Genomic DNA, 16,649 nt, shown 5'->3' on the forward strand with positions numbered 1-16,649 from the left:
GAAAAATATAATTTTTTGATAGTTAAGCTAAAAGAAGTGTAGTTTTGTAATAAAATAATATAATATAAGTGTGGTTTTATGAAATAAGAGAGAGAAATTATAATTTTATGATAGTTTTGATACTCACAATGTAAGTTTATGAAATTTACTATTAAAATTTTTAGACACATATTTAAAAAATAGCATGAATAGTAGCCCGTCGGAATTTCAATGGCGGCGAGATGCTACCATCCTAAAAATATAGCATTTTATTGTTCTTAAAATTAAAAACTGCGGAAATGGTCATAAAATTTTTAAAAAATAATAATGTAGAAAATGCTATCGTTTAGCTTTCGCAAACGGTTTTTCGCATGGCCGTCTAAAATTATTAAATTTGAAAAATTAAAAAAAAAAATCCGAAGCGAGATATCGTGTGGCCCATGAGATGCAGTTGAATGGGCCTGAAGATCCAACGGCCCAACGCGCCGTCCCCTCACGGTTGGTTGGTTAGATGAAGAGCAGCGTGGCGTCCCGCTCCCTTTTTCCCTTCTAAAGCCCTAAACCCATCTCCCGTCCTCTGCTCGCGCGCCGCCGCGACGCAATGGCCGCCGCCGCCGCAGTGTTCCGTAACCCCGGCTCGCGCCGCCTCTTCTCCTACCCCATCTTCCGCGCCGCCGCGATCTCGGCCCCCGCGACGCTCCCTGATGCGCCGGCCCAGCCGCCGCTGATGGCTGCGAGCCTCTGGGCGAGGTCCATGGCCACATTCACCCGCACGTCAGTACTTCTTTGCCCAGATCCGCCCGTGCCCACTTGCTTCTCGGTTCCGATTCGTGTTTCCTCCATGGCTTCGTATCATTCGTGTTTCCTCCATAGGTTCGTGTGATTGATCCGTGGTTTGAATCCGGGTGAATCTGTGGCAGGAAGCCTCATGTAAACGTCGGCACCATTGGGCACGTAGATCACGGCAAAACCACTCTCACTGCTGCGATTACGAAGGTTGGGTGCGTTTATATAGTGATGGTTCATTGCTCGCTAGATTTCCAAACTATTAGGATGATTCGACTGCGTTCCCCCCCCCCCCCCCCCCTGCAGGTGCTAGCCGAGGCCGGGAAGGCCAAAGCGGTTGCTTTTGACGAGATCGACAAGGCTCCTGAGGAGAAAGCTAGAGGAATCACCATTGCAACAGTTGGGTCTTAGAGCATGTTTTATCTTTTGGGCCAGATGGTCTTTTTGTCTATCTTCATTTGGAGCTCAAGCAGTGATCCTTGTGGATTGTTTGTGTAGGCTCATGTGGAGTACGAGACTGCTAAAAGGCATTACGCTCATGTGGATTGCCCAGGACATGCTGATTATGTCAAGGTAAATACTAGCTATGTTTTCTCTCTCGAGTGGAAAATTTGAGGTTTTATGAGTGAAAGTTGTTTGCATGTTAAATTGAGAATATCTGAGCGAAAGTCAGCCATCCAGAGCTATTAGATTATACACTTGTCCAGCATGCATTCTCTGTTGTTTATGATCCAAATCTATTTTGCTGTGAAAATTCTAGAACATGATCACTGGAGCTGCTCAAATGGATGGTGGTATTCTTGTCGTGTCAGCTCCTGATGGTCCGATGCCACAAACAAAGGAGCATATTCTTCTTGCCCGACAGGTTTCAAATTCTTACTTATTTTCTAATTTGAAATGCTTCTTTCACCTGCTGTCTTTGCTGTTCTGATCAGATTAACATGTGCTTGGTTTTTAGGTTGGTGTACCTTCACTTGTATGTTTCTTAAACAAAGTTGATGCTGTTGATGATCCTGAGTTATTAGAACTTGTAGAGATGGAGCTTCGAGGTATGCTAGCATTCATGTCTCTGCATTACTTCTATATGATTTTTGTATTTCTGTTCTAAGGTCATTTTGTTCCCTCTCATTTTCTGCAGAGCTCCTCAGTTTCTACAAGTTTCCAGGTGATGAGATTCCGATCATCCGTGGATCGGCTTTGTCGGCCTTGCAGGGTACCAACGATGAGACTGGAAAGAATGCCATTTTGAAACTAATGGATGCAGTTGATGAGTACATCCCTGATCCTGTGAGACAGCTTGATAAGCCTTTCTTGATGCCAATAGAAGATGTTTTCTCTATCCAGGTGATTAGATTTAATGATGAGTACTACAGAATGAACTAGATATACAATTATGATGTTTCTTCTTCACTGGGATGTTTCCTTGGTCGCATTTAATCTCGAATGGTCTTTAAACCACGGAAATGAGTTGTAGTGTATTATTTAGGATGGAAGCCACTGATTCAGTGAATGCTGAGCTTTTCGGCATCCATGTATAAACACTATATATTCAGATATATGGATGTGTGAACAATTGAGTACTGTGGAGACTAAAAAACAAAACAGCAATATTCTACTCCCTTTGATTCAAGGATCCTTGTTGGTCAGTTTTTTTACCATCAATATATAAATAATTATGTAGATTGGCAACATAAAATTGACGTTATTAGGTCCATCATGAAAAGAATACTTGAAGAATATACAGTTCTTTTTGTTTGAAATGACATATTGTCATAGAAATTGCTAGTCAAAGTGTCATCTTAGAGACCATGTCAATGTCCTAACTGATTTGTATTTTTGATCGGATAGACTGAGCATTAAAACAATGCTTCAACTGTTCAGTGATAGGTGTCTACAGTACAATCTGGTGTTAGGTGATATTTGTAAATTATTTCAGGCTGAGACGTACCTTGTGTCAATTATATTGTATAATGATTTTTTTCATGTTTAATCTTTGGTGTTCTCCATATTGTGTGCACTTGATGGGTATGCTGTGGATAAATTACCCTTGCAATTATATTGTATAATGATTTTTTTCATGTTTAATCTTTGGTGTTCTCCATATTGTGTGCACTTGATGGGTATGCTGTGGATAAATTACCCTTGCAATCCATACTCTACTTGTCCTGGAGTTATTTCCCAGTTATAATCATGTACAATTGATACCTGTGGTCTGTATGATGTTATATTCCTACATCTCTTATGGTGTAGAGACAAAGATGGGATTTTCAGTGGGCAGCCTTCAACCAAACTATGTTAGGCTAATTTGCTTACAACGTTGTGGCATCTTTAAGTGGCTTTTACACTATACAATTTCCTTTCTCGTGCTGCCATGTTTTCAATGTAATTATGGGTTGGTAAAGTTATTAGACAGTCTATTGCTCCATAAGCATCGATGGAGCAATGGGGGTTATTTTGTACTTTTAGGTTCAATTGCTCCATGAATCACCAATGACAAATTCTTGCGAAAATTTCATCATTGCCATGTACCATTTAATGATGATATCAATTAATTGTGTTTTTGTCTGCAGGGTCGTGGCACTGTTGTGACTGGTCGTGTTGAACAGGGAACAATTAAAACTGGTGAAGATGTTGAGATATTAGGGTTGACGCAAGTGAGTTAGAATCTGACTTGCCTTTTCTTATTCCCTGAAATCCATTCATGTCGAATATATTCTGTGACATCACATGAAACTTCAAATATTTGTTTTATATAATTGTTATTGTATGAATTGGGTGATTTTTTTTGGACGGGGATAATTGGGTGAATTGTTGGTTAGTGAAACTCCGTATGTTAGCAGTTAGTAGGACCTAAGGGTTCCTGAGTTCTAGACTGACCAGGTCCATGTCTTCTATTTTGGGTCATGTCATAGACTCATAGGCCTGATGGTGGACGTGGAGGGAGTGCCAGTATATGACTATACCGCCCACTTTTTACTTGGCATCTATGTTTTCGGGTGAACTGTACATGGAAGTCAATAAATAATCACAACAATATGATTTTCTACTGAGCTTTACAGTGATGGTTTCAAGTTGTTTCAAATACACACACACATTAGTTGCTGTAGCCTCTAGATGCAACACTTTGCAGAAACTGGTAGAACTAATTCCTTTGTTTTCCTTTCTCAAATTTAGTACCCACTGCACTGATACTTTGATGTGTTGTGATGAAATATATTCTTGATCACAGAGCGGTCCCTTGAAGACTACGGTTACTGGTGTTGAGATGTTCAAAAAGATACTGGATCATGGAGAGGTAATGATGCTGAAAGCAGAATGTGCCAAGTTTTTGATTGATGCAGAGTCTCATACTTGCATCTTTGTACAGGCTGGTGACAATGTTGGTCTTCTTCTTCGTGGTCTTAAGCGTGGTGATGTAGAGCGTGGCCAGGTTAGCATTCCCGACTTTAAGTTGAACCTAGTGGAGTTTTACAAAATCTACTGAACTGATGAATCAGGAAATTGCCATACATCAATGATGCATGGTGCCGTCATCACCAAATAATGTTTGCAGTGCTTTTTTTGGTTATCTTTTGTGTTAGTTCCACAATTTGTGGTTCTCCCGTAGTAAAATTATTGCGACATCTTTTGTTGACATTGTCCTGTCATTTTCTACTATTTCAGGTGGTGTGCAAACCTGGTAGTCTGAAGACATACACAAGGTTTGAGGCAGAAATATACGTCCTGACAAAGGATGAAGGTGGTCGGCACACTGCCTTCGTCTCAAATTACAGGCCACAGTTCTACTTCAGGACTGCCGATATCACTGGAAAAATTGAGTTGCCTGAAGACGTGAAGATGGTTTTGCCCGGTGACAATGTAACTGCAGTTTTCGAGTTGATATCACCTGTTCCTCTTGAACCAGGTAGCTACTTTGTTCTTAAAGTCAGCTTTCTTGATATAAATCGTTTCTTTTGTTAGCACATTATGCATCTTTTTTTGTCGTGTGATGCCATTACGCAATCAAGTTTTGATTTTTCTGCGAAGGAAATTCACACTAGGGAATTTGTTATAGTGAAGATTTTGTATCAAAATGAAAATAGCGAACATCATCACTCTTTTCATGTAACGCAGGGCAAAGATTTGCGCTGAGGGAAGGAGGGAGAACTGTTGGTGCCGGTGTCGTCTCCAAACTTATTAGCTAATCTGTTTCTCCTTTCCCTTAGCAATTTAGTAAACAGATGAATGTTGATATGTTCGACCGGGCTACAAACGAGAGCGAAGAGTGAAGAAGGAACCCGTGTGCATTTTTCTTCTAATGCATGAGCAAAGCAAGTGCTGGCTGGGCTGGCCACCATTCTGAACAATGCCATTTTTTCCTTGTTGAGTTGGTGCTGTATAACACCGCAGTAGTTAGTTACTGCGTTAACGCGCTTCTTGGGCATAGCTCTGTGATTGAATAAGACAAGTGTTACCATAAGCATATTTATTGCTCATTCTTTTTTGTCAAGTTGGTCTTAAAAGGTATTTTATCGAGTGTCCTTAGAATATTGCTGTGTGGATACGTGCCTATGTGTATGTCACTCGTACCATGTGACCCTGAGAGTAAGTACTCGACGTTGGTAGTTGTACATGTTCCTCTTGCATTTACCCCTTTGTACAGGGATTTATTTGCATCTCACTATGCTTGTATATCTATCATTTTAGGGCTATAGAATACGGTGAGTTCCACATTTGTTACATAATATTATAGCCGCCGTTGCCCTCTCGATCCAGTCCCTTTCACGGTTGTTGTCGTCGTGCCGTTGGCTAGACACTGGTGAGTCTTCATCGTTCGATAGCTACGTAGCTCTATCTCCCTTTCCCTTCCTCCCCTGCTTCTGCTCCTGTTGTCACCTTGAGCTTCGGCTCCCATCACTACAGCCCCCCTCCCCTTCGAGCTTCAGCTCGCTACTACCGCCTCCCTTGCTGGAGCGCCCTGGGTTGCCTTCACTCTTCCTTTGGTAGCGTCTGGACAACTTGGGTGCAGAGTTCTGTACTGCTGTCACCTGCAGGTGTTGTGATTGCCACCGAAGTCAGAGGTCGACTCTTCATGTTCACGAGTTCCTCTCCCGGTTTCACCATGAGTTTGAGACTATCAGATCACAACTACTGACGCGCCGTCTGCACCCATCGCTTGATGAGGCGATGTCTGAGGTGTGTGCTGAAGAGACGCATCTTTGAGCGGGGAGGGGGGGGGGGGTGAGCATGGCTCAGCAGTTCACCTCTTGTCATAGTAGTCGCAGACGACACCAGAAGAGGCCCCCCTTGTTACCATCGGGGCAGGTTGTGGCGTCGAAGGAGGCTGAGGCACCTAGGGAGGTGTAAGAGTCGAAGAAGGGACTCGTGCAACCAGGACATAACACTACTCCAAGTGTGTTTTACGAAGCAGCGTGAAAAAGCATAGAAGAAGAAGACACGACGCAACGGACGATTCCCTTAGAACCCAGGAGGTGGCTCTAGTTAGTCGAGCTCTCGTTCTATGTCTGCCGCAGAGCAGGAGCTCCTTGTGTTGTTCCATTGTCTCACCACTGCAGCTTCTACCTTAGCACTCGGGACTACTGTTCAGCCTTATGGTTCCACTCCTCCTTCTCACCTAGGTATATCATCCTCATGGTTTCTTGATTCCGGTGCCTCCTTCCATATGACTCAGGATTCGTCTCATCTATAATATATGTCGTCTCCTAGTTCACTACTTATAGTTCAGACAACACATGACACCTCCCTTCCGGTTGCAAGACGGGTCAATCGTTCTACTTCCTCCTTTTCTATCCCTAGTATCTCTTATGTTCCTAAACTCACAATGCACCTTTTGTTCACCAGTCAGATAACTGATCACGGATGTTGTATCATTTTTTAGGCTGACTCTTGTTGTGTTCAGGATCTTTATATTGGGCTTCTAGTGGGGACTGGTCCTAGGTGTCATGACTCTAAACGTCTCTGGGAGCTTGATTGGCTATGCCTTCCTTCAGCCACTTCGCACAATCAATCATCCAGTTCTCCTGTCTCCATGTCAGCTGCTTCCTCTACCACCACTTTTGCATAGTGACATCGTTGTCTAGGCCATCTCTTTGGTTTTAGGCTTTCCACTTTGGTGGGTAGTGGTGTCTTAGGTCCTGTCTCTGGTGACGCTGCCCTTCATTGTACAGGATGCAAGCTTGGTAAACAACTACAATTCCCTTATCCTTTTAGTGATTATGTGTCTTAGTGTCTTGTTGATATTGTCCACTCTAATGTATGGGGGTGTGCTCCCTTCTCTTCAAAAGGGGGTCACTCCTATTATGTAATCTTTATCAATGATTATTCGAGGTTTACTTGAATCTACCTTATTTTTTCTCGTGGTCAGTTCCTTTCCATTTACTAGTCGTTTGCCATTATGATTCACACTCAGTTTGACTCTCCCATACAAGTTTTTTGTGCCGACTTTGCTGGTGAGTACATTTCAGATGCGCATCATCGCTATATAGCTGACCAGGAAACTCTTGCTCAGTTTTTCTGCCATGGTGCCCATACTCATAATGGTATTGCTGAGCGCAAGCATCATCACATTCTTGAGACTGCTCGTGCTCTTCTAATCTCCTCTAATCTTTCACCTTACTTTTGGGCTGAGGCTGTCTCTACGACTGTCTTACTCATTAACAGGCAACCATCCTCTATTCTTCATGGTTGTACTCCCTATGAGCGCCTCTTTAGCAAGTCTCCTGGATACAGACACCTTTGGTGTTTTGGGTGTGTATGCTATGTTCTTCTTCCTCCTCGTGAGCGCACCAAGGTGACTGCTCAGTCTGTTGAGTATTTTTTATATATAGTTTGGAGCACAAGGGTTATTGCTGTTATGACCCTATTGCTCGTCAGATGAGGATTTCTCGGGATGTCATCTTTGATGAATCCTGTTCCTACTATACTCGTTCTTCCACCAGTACTCCTTCCACCACAGCTGAGTCTCTCTCTCTCTCTCTCTCTCTCTCTCTCTCTCTCTCCTTATTCTTCCTGATCTATATTTTTCGTTGCCATCCTCTCCTCTTCCATAACCACCATCACCAACTACATGCTCACAGCCGCCTTCCGCTCCACCTCCGGTTGCTTCCTCACCTCCTCTGGAGCTTCCTCCTCGTACGATCACTCACTATTAAACTCATCGATCGCGCCATATTCCTTTACCTGACTCCTCGCCATCTCTTCTCGGACCTACTCCGAAGTCTCCACCTTGGTATGATCTTTGTGATCATTGTACTATTCGACCACCTGAGTGCTTTGGCTTCACAACTGCTGCTCTTATCGATCCCACAACCTACCGAGAGGTTGTTGTCCACCAGGAGTGGCAGCATGCTACGTCTAAGGAGATTACTGCTTTAGAGCATACTAGCACTTGGGATATTGTTCCTCTACCAACCCATGCCACTCCTATCACTTGCAAGTGGGTCTACAAGATCAAGACTCGCTCTGATGGCTCTCTTGAGCGCTACAAGGTTCGTCTTATGCCCCGTAATTTTCAGCAGGAGCACGTTTGTGACTATGATGAGATTTTTGCTTCAATTGCTCACATGACCACTATTCGAACTCTTCTGGCTGTTGCCTCTGTTCGCCAGTGATCCATGTCTTAGCTAGACGTCAAGAATGCCTTCCTTAATGGCGAGCTGCGTGAGGAGGTCTACATGCAGCCACCTCCAGGGTACTCTATCCCTGATGGCATGTTGTTTCGTCTGCGTCGCTCTCTTTACGGCCTCAAGCAGGCTCCTAGGACCTGGTTTGAGCGTTTTTCTTGGATTGTCACTGACGATGGCTTTCAGCCCAGTGACCATGACCTTACTCTCTTTGTTCACACTTTCTCTCATGGTCGCACGCTTCTTCTTCTCTATGTTGATGACATGATTATCACTGGTGATGATTCTCAATTCATTGATTTTGTGAAGAAGCGCCTCAGTGGTATGTTCTTGATGTCTAACTTGGGCCCTCTTTGGTACTTCCTTGGGATTGAGTTTCCTGCCACACCTGATGACATCTACCTCTCCCAAGAGAAGTATATTTAGGATCTTATTGCTCGAGCTGCTCTCACCGATCATCGCACAGTTGATACACTCATGGAGCTTGGTGTTCATCTCCGCTCCACTGATGGTGAGCCTCTCGTTGAGCCCACTCGTTATCGTCATCCTGTTGGGAGTCTTGTCTACCTTAGGATCACTCATCCGGACATTTCTCACTGTTCACATCCTCAACCACTTTGTGTCTACTCCCTCTCAGCTCCACAACACACACCTCCTCTGTGTTGTGTGATATCTTTGTGGCACCATTTCCCGTCATCTTTTCTTCCCTCGCTCCAGTTTCCTCTAGCTCCAGGCGTATTTTGATACGACCTGTGCTAGTGATCACTCTGGTCATCGCTCTCTCTCTCTCTCTGCCTATTGTGTTTTCCTTGGGTCCTCCCTAATTGCCTGAAAGACCAAGAAGCAGACAACAATTTCCCATTCGAGTGCAGAGGCTGAGTTGCGGACCATGGTACTTTGACATCTGAGGTCACCTGGCTTCGGTGGTTCCTTATGGATTTTGGTGTGTCGAATACAGCACCCACTCCTCTTTTATCTAAGAGCATTAGTGCAATTAGTATTGCTCGATGCACATTTGTTACAGATGTGACTACTATGTGTAGGTTGTTGACGGATGACGATTATCAGTCACGCACGATCTTTGCTGCTTGTATGGGTGGATGATTGGTTAAGTAAGCATCATTGATGAACAAGTGAGCAAGAGAATAGTGTTGACGCATGCATTGTAGCTCTGACATAGTAGTATTGAAGTGCTTGTGTGAAAAATCTGGTTTCTTTTTACTTGGCCAATGTGGTACAACAAATAGTCAAAAGTTGAAAGAACTAGGCTGGAGGTTCAGCCAGCTTCCAATGTAGCTGTTAGTCCTACTCTGTTCTAAGTGCTGCTGTGGACGGGTTGCTGAAGAAGGTAGAGGTCATCTCTGTGTCCTCAGGACGGAGTGCTTGATCATGGCATAATGTCAAAGGTCCTTGCCCATCTTCAGAGAATTGGGGAGCTTGGCCTTAATGATCAAAGCATCTGGTCCTGGTGGTAAATAACTACGTGACTCGCCTGTGTAGAATAAAACACTAGTATCCTTGATGCACTCTAGCAATTGCTAAAAAACTCGACAATTGTAGTGCGTAATGAGCCAGGATATATATAAACAGAGAGTAAAATGAGCACAATGCAGGGAAAACACATTGATATATAGACCTACATTTCCATTTGGACGTCATCTATCCTTCCTGTGAAAAGGATGGTTCACAAAAGTCACCCGATAAAAATCTATCAAGCATAAGGACTTTAAGTGGAACCTAGAGAAGTTCTAGCAAAATCTACTGAACTGATGAACCAGGAAATTGCCGTGCATCAATGATGCATGGTTCCGTGATCACCAAATAATATTTGCAGTGTTTTTTTGGAGATCTTTGGTGTTAGTTCCAGAACGGCTGGTTCTCCCATAGTAAAATTCTTGCCACCTCTTTTGTTGACGTTCTCCTGTCATTTTCTACTCTCTCAGGTGGTGTGCAAAAGGTTTGAGGCAGAGATATACGTCCTGACAAAGGATGAAGGTGGTCGGCACACTGCCATCGTCTCAAATTATAGGTCACAGTTCTACTTCAGGACTGCTGATATTAACGGAAAAATTGAGTTGCCTGAAGACGTGAAGATGGCTTTTCCCGGTGACAGTGTAACAGCAGTTTTCGAGTTGATATAAGACAATATCATCATAAGCATATTTATGATTGGTTTTTGTTTGTCGGCATGGTCTTGGAGGCATTTTTGTCCACTGTACTTTGTTGCTGTGCGTATAAATGTATCACTTTCACCGTATGATACTGAGAGTAAGCGCTTCAGTTGATGCAACGCGTGACCGTAAGTCATTTCATGATGTTTGCTGCTTGAATGTATCAATGTTTGGTTGGGTTACTGTGATGAACAGGTGAGCTAGAGAACAGATTATAGCCATATAATACAGGATTTAAGGGCGGAACCAGTCATGTGCTAAGTCCTGTTCCAATTGCCCAGTGAATTTGTTTCTGGAGAAGGTAGAGGCTTGTTCAGTGAGGTATATGTTGAGAAATATAAAAACTTGTGCATATATGATTTATCTTAGCCGTCTATTCTTTCCACCGGATACTTATCCATATCTTGATTCTCTCACCTACTTACGATTTTTTCATTTACCTCTTTAATATAAATCTTAATGCAAATGAATGTTCCTGATAAGCCGTGTGTGAGCATGCCCATGTGAAAATTTTCATGAAGGTATATGTTTCGTCGAATGTTGAGGATGGAATAATTCTGTGTATTAGTAGTAGGAAGAATGACTGATGCCTGACGCTGCTGGTACTGCTATTCTGCGACCTTTCAAGTCTACGATGGCATCATCGCTAGCTCTTGCTCGGCGGCATTGAATGCAATTGTTGTAAGTAATCGCGATGGAGTCACCGATTCATTGCAAGAAGAAGCAGAAACAGTAAATCCGATCCCTTTGCATCCTGAAGCGTGCATGATCCTTCTATGCAATGTAATGTATTTTGAGAGAGAGAGAGCTCGCCATCACGGTGATATATAGGATTCGGCAGTCGATCGATTATGCTTATGATAATTGACCACCAGACACGCAGGCATTCCCTCAATTCTCTACGAATAGCTAGCGTCAGATCAGAGCACTCGATCGTTCTCTGCAATCGATGCAGATGCAGATGCAGATGCGATGCCATGGCCTAATCGAGATCATGGCTTCTCTCTAAAAAACCGAGATCATGGCTGCTCTGACAGGTTTATTGTAGCTATGCATGGGCCGGATTTGGGGTGGTGGTGGTCGGCCTCTGCAAGCTTAGAAGGAAGCAAAGCAGTGGCATGGCTCAGATGGCATTGCGCCGTAATTAAGCAAGCGCGCTTGGGGCTCGCGGTCGCGGAAGCGCTGTCGGTTAATCAATCCGATTCCCACGCGCAAGTCCAACCGACTCCTACTGCATGGGAGCGCGACAATTGAATTGATCCATCAGCGTATATAGCCAGCGCCGCCGCCGGAGGCAGCAGCCCTCCCGTCTCTTTCTTTCTTTCTTTCTGTACGACGATCGCATCAATCCATCCACCCAAAACCCTAGCAGGAGAAGGAGGAGGAGGAGGAGAGGGAGCTGCAGAGAAGATCGAGAGCGATGTCGCCGCCGCAGTTTCCCTCCACGCGAGTCAAGCTCAGGCCCGGCGGCGACCGCCCCGTCACGGCCGGCAAGAAGCCGTCTTTTCTTTCGCCCGTCGCGACGCCGACCAAGAAGTTCGCTCGCCCGACGTCCACGCCCGACCTCTCCACCGCCAGGCCGCGCCCGCCCGCCAAGGTCGTTACGGTGCCCTCGACGCCCGCCGTCGCGTCACTAGCCGAGAAGATGGCTCGTCCGGCGCCGCACTCGCACATCCTGACGGCCCCGTCCGCCGCCGGGACGCACCAGCATTCGACGCCCAACCTCGTGGCGCACTCCGCCGCCAGGCCCCGCCCGCCGTGCACCTCCAAGGCCACGGCACCTACTACGCCCGACGTCGCGACCCCGGCCGAGAAGGCCTCTCGCCCGACGGCGCCCTTTGCGGCCAGCGCGCCGCGACCGTCATCCAAGACGACAGCATCGACGACGCATGGAGCGAGGAGGCCGGCGGCGCGTCCGGCGTACGAGTTCATGGCTCCGCGCGGCGCCGAGAGCGTGCACCCGGCGAGGCGTCTTGCGCCCGGGACCGCCGTCTATGTGCGCACGAGGTTCTTGCAGCTCACCGAGAAGTGCTGCCTCATGATCTGGCTGCCGGCGAGGGTCGTCTCCTCCCCCGACGCCTACCAGTGCACCGTCAAGTATGCCGCCGACCTCAACCCCATGTTCGCCGGCAAGATGGTACGCATGCCCACCCACAACATTCGTGAGCGCGCCGCCGCCGCCGCCAAGACCGAGCCAAGAAAGATGGCAACAGCGCCGGAGGCAAAAGACACCTCATTGTGACGAGATCGAGGACGAACACTCCAACATGCTGTTCATCCATGGGTGCAGAGCTACAAGACCTGATTCAAACTATAGATGTTTGTTTGATCTTGCGATGATTGTTTGCCGTGCCCAAACTAGCACCAACTAATGTAGGCTCTTAGTACAGATTTGAGTCTCATCTCAAATTGTTTATCATAGTGATTTTGTTGATCTGCACAAGATACGGATGGTTTCGGTTTTGATTTCCATGATCTTGCTAAACTATTCTGGCTCTTCATTCACTTTACTGTTACGTTGTTGGTTATCGGTGCAGCAGTTTCAGTTTAGAATTCCGGATTTATGGTTAATTTGTTACTCTGCTTTGTGATCAGGCTGTTTGCTTTTCATTTTGCTCAAACAGTAACTAGAAAGTAACAAATTTGATTGCTTGTTGCAATTTTGTGAATAATTGTTCAGAACTTCAGTTGTAGATTGCTTCTTTTGTGAATAGTATTAATAGATTGTTACATAAAGTTACTGAAGATTTTTCAGTGCAACCCTGTTGAGGAAAATCGCAATTCGCAAACACATCGACATGTGAAGACGCAACCCCTCAAGAAAATGCAGGACATTAATCCAACCAAATTTTTTATAATCGATTAGTTAACATGGTGATTAACCGTATTATGAAAGATGGAAAAAATCATTGGCTTAACAAATTCTCTGAGTTTGAAAAAGAATCAACAAAAGACAAACAAATGCACTATTGGTTGGTTTCACATCAAGAAATACGTAGAGTAGCTCCTAGTATAAGAGTAAAAATAAGACATAATAAAAATTAGAAGTATCCAAAAAACATCCCAATCGAAATATAGCTTTCAAATTAGGGCGATGCTAAACTTCATAAGCCTGAAATCGGAGATCGTTTATCCAACAGACGTGGTTCTTTCTTTTTCTTCCTCCTCTCGTCTGCGCACTGTTCTTCCTCTCGCATGTGTACAGTACAGCGCCACTCGCTCCCCCGTCCCACCTGCCTCATTTGAGCCAGCTACTCGCTTCCTCTGTAGTGTTGTTGTAGCTGCACCCAGCCTAAGAAACGCTCAAGTGGTGGCCTGGTCCAACCAGGTAGCTTGCGTGATGGAAACTTGGCGCCACAAGTGACCATGACACTGTTTTTTCACCCTTTTTTTCTTTAAAAACAATGAATTTTTCCCTATGACGGGCATCTCCGGATTTCATTGCCACAGACCACGGAATTACTAGTACCGTCAGTATTAGGTTCAGAACACAAAATATAATACAACAAGTTCAACAGAGAGAAATAAACGAAACTTAAGCCACATTCTCTCCACTGACCAGCCTGAAATTAGATCAACACTAAACGAAAGATTAGACTACAAACATCCAAAGCGTCATCATATGTGTCCGCCGGAAGCAACAATTTCTGGGCCACTGGCAAACAAATGAGTAAATTTCGTAAAATTACAGATATTTTAATAAAATTATTGTAAAATTACAGATTTAAGTAATAGTTTTATAAAACTATAAATTTAATGATAATTTTATCACAGAACTACAGATTTAAATAACAATTTCACAAAACTATAAATTTAATGATAATTTTATCGCAAAACTACAGATTACAGAGGAACTGTTCCTAGCCCCGTTAACGTAACGATCGGACCCCGCTTACGATCTCACAGCAGCTGCCAACTTCTGAAATAGAATTTACTCCAAACAAATCTTTCACCAAAACTGGGTCGATTCCCAGCAGTACATACTGTAGAGAAACCAACAAAAAAATTTAGCAGAACATCGTAGTGTAATTGTGTGTCATCTACGAGTAGTCAGCAGATCCCAAGGTGCAAATTAAAATTCTAAGAAAGCAAACATGCAGATTGATTTGAAAAATTGAGCCATCCTTCCGTTCAGACCAGGTATTCGAACCAGGCATGAAACAGACTAGCTATATTGGACCTACATACGGACTGATTCTTGTGAGTGCAGTCAATCGATTTATTCTTTGCATTTGACAACTATGGAAAAAAAGTATGTGAAGCTAAACAAGAATACCACGTCAGTGGGGCCAAAATAAAAACAACTTGTATTTTCCATGCTTATGTCTTTTTTTTCTTGATCCCGCGAAGAGTGAAGTATCGTCTGACGAAATAGAGTGTCCTATGCCAACTTAAAGATTATGGTAGTCGGGTGATGGTACTCTAATGAGTCGGTAGTCGGATATGAGATATCTGGTGAGTTTGGTAGTCGGATGGAATCCGATAAGCCATGTCCTTCATTTATTGGAATTTAATCTAGTAAATAGATTGCTAGGTTATTTGAGTTTTGTTTAGTTGAGCATAGTCGCAATAATCCTCAAGTCAAACTTTTTCTTGTCAATAGCTTACATGTCATACTTTTTCTCCACTTGCTGAGTACCCTGTGTACTCACACTTGCATTCTCCCAAACTTCCGGATGCTGCTCAGAAGGTGAAGATTTTGAGGATTTTTCGAACGATGATGCTGAATTCTAGAAGGAAGAAGGCGTCGTTTGAAGGCCATATCCTAAGCAGGTGTTTCCCCCGGACAACGCCTGTGGATGGATGGGAGTTCCGCTGCCGTTTGAAGATTTCTTAGTATTTTCTTTCAGACCTTCGGGTTCTTTTGTAAGGAATGTTTTCGTTATTTAAGACACAATTTATGTTATCACTAGTGATGTCGCTACATATATGAAAAACTTGATTCTGTATACATGTGGAATACATCTGGTTTGTTTCCTTTAAAACCGGGTGTGACATCCACTTAGCATGTCGTAACTGCATTTCGTATTCCAAAACGATGGCATCCTAGTTGCATTTCTTAATCTGACACGACCACACGCTACATTTTATCATCGTCATTATATCTTACAAAGCAACTTATGCAACGAGTGATACCTCGCTTACTCTGTTGGGAGTGTAACTTTAATCACGAAGTGACCACACTAGTGAACTTTAACCATGACATGACAACACATGCCTCCTTGCGCAGGCTTTAGACAAGAAGTGACAACACTAGACAACTTTTTTCAAACAATAAATGACAACACAAGTACCAATAAATGTGAAATCTCTGACCATCATCAGTGACACAATTTTTCCATTCTTCAAGATGGAATCCGATGCTCCTGCCACCATCTGAGCCACTGCACTCACTCCTTTCTTCAAGAGCGAATCCAATACTCCTACCTCCCCCAACCATAAATAGCCGAACCTCCTTACGTTGATACACCACTCATTTCTCAGATCTCTCAAGTGCAATATCTTCATCAGATCCACCAAGCCCACCAAAGAAACATTGAGGACTACCGTACCTCAAGGTATTGAACCACCAATGTGCTTCTGTGGTGACCTTTGCAAGCTCCGCGAGTCGCAGGACATCTCATACACCTATGGGCTGCGTTTCTTCATGTGTGCCAACTACGAGTATGACAAGCTTCAACATGCAACATATGAGTATCGACCGCTATAACAACAGATATCAGCCTCATCTCTGCCGATTTCGCACCATGTTTTACTAACCGCTCATCTTGTTCTATTTATTCAGTCCCCTCCACCGCTCTGTGATTTTATTCAATGGCTCGACAATGAGCAAAATGAGGAATAGAAGCAGTGGGTCAACATGAACATGAGGTGAAAAAGGGAAGCGTACGCATATCGGGAGTACGAGCAACAGTAAGAGGAACTTCGCCTCAAACGGGAGGAAGAAGAGCGCATGAGGAAGGCGGCGCACGACCATACCGTGGCTCAGGCTCGGGAGACTGAGAGGGCAAAGAAGCGGGAGAGAGCCCGTCGTGCTAAGACGGTAGGTCCCGATACCCTCCAAAAAGGAAAATATCATAAATGCACTCAG

The 16,649-nt window shown here is 44.2% G+C and overlaps 2 protein-coding genes across 2 annotated transcripts; both read left to right on the forward strand.

The window, feature by feature from the left end:
* The first annotated feature begins 511 nt into the window (after positions 1 to 511).
* LOC133914995 (elongation factor Tu, mitochondrial-like) lies at positions 512 to 5,240 on the forward strand. Its single transcript, XM_062357984.1, has 12 exons — positions 512 to 753; positions 900 to 975; positions 1,072 to 1,164; positions 1,264 to 1,338; positions 1,526 to 1,630; positions 1,724 to 1,814; positions 1,904 to 2,109; positions 3,336 to 3,419; positions 3,995 to 4,060; positions 4,133 to 4,195; positions 4,429 to 4,669; positions 4,879 to 5,240. The coding sequence occupies exons 1-12, from the start codon at positions 581 to 583 to the stop codon at positions 4,947 to 4,949; spliced, it is 1,344 nt and encodes a 447-aa protein (XP_062213968.1). The 5' UTR covers positions 512 to 580; the 3' UTR covers positions 4,950 to 5,240.
* Positions 5,241 to 11,978: 6,738 nt separating this feature from the next.
* On the forward strand, positions 11,979 to 12,800 carry LOC133913976 (uncharacterized). The gene has a single exon (XM_062357157.1). It carries the CDS (start codon positions 11,979 to 11,981, stop codon positions 12,798 to 12,800), a length of 822 nt encoding a protein of 273 aa, XP_062213141.1.
* Positions 12,801 to 16,649: the final 3,849 nt, after the last annotated feature.

The sequence above is a fragment of the Phragmites australis genome, chromosome 4 (genome assembly GCF_958298935.1).
Source record: "Phragmites australis chromosome 4, lpPhrAust1.1, whole genome shotgun sequence".
In the NCBI taxonomy this organism is placed as follows: domain Eukaryota; kingdom Viridiplantae; phylum Streptophyta; class Magnoliopsida; order Poales; family Poaceae; genus Phragmites; species Phragmites australis.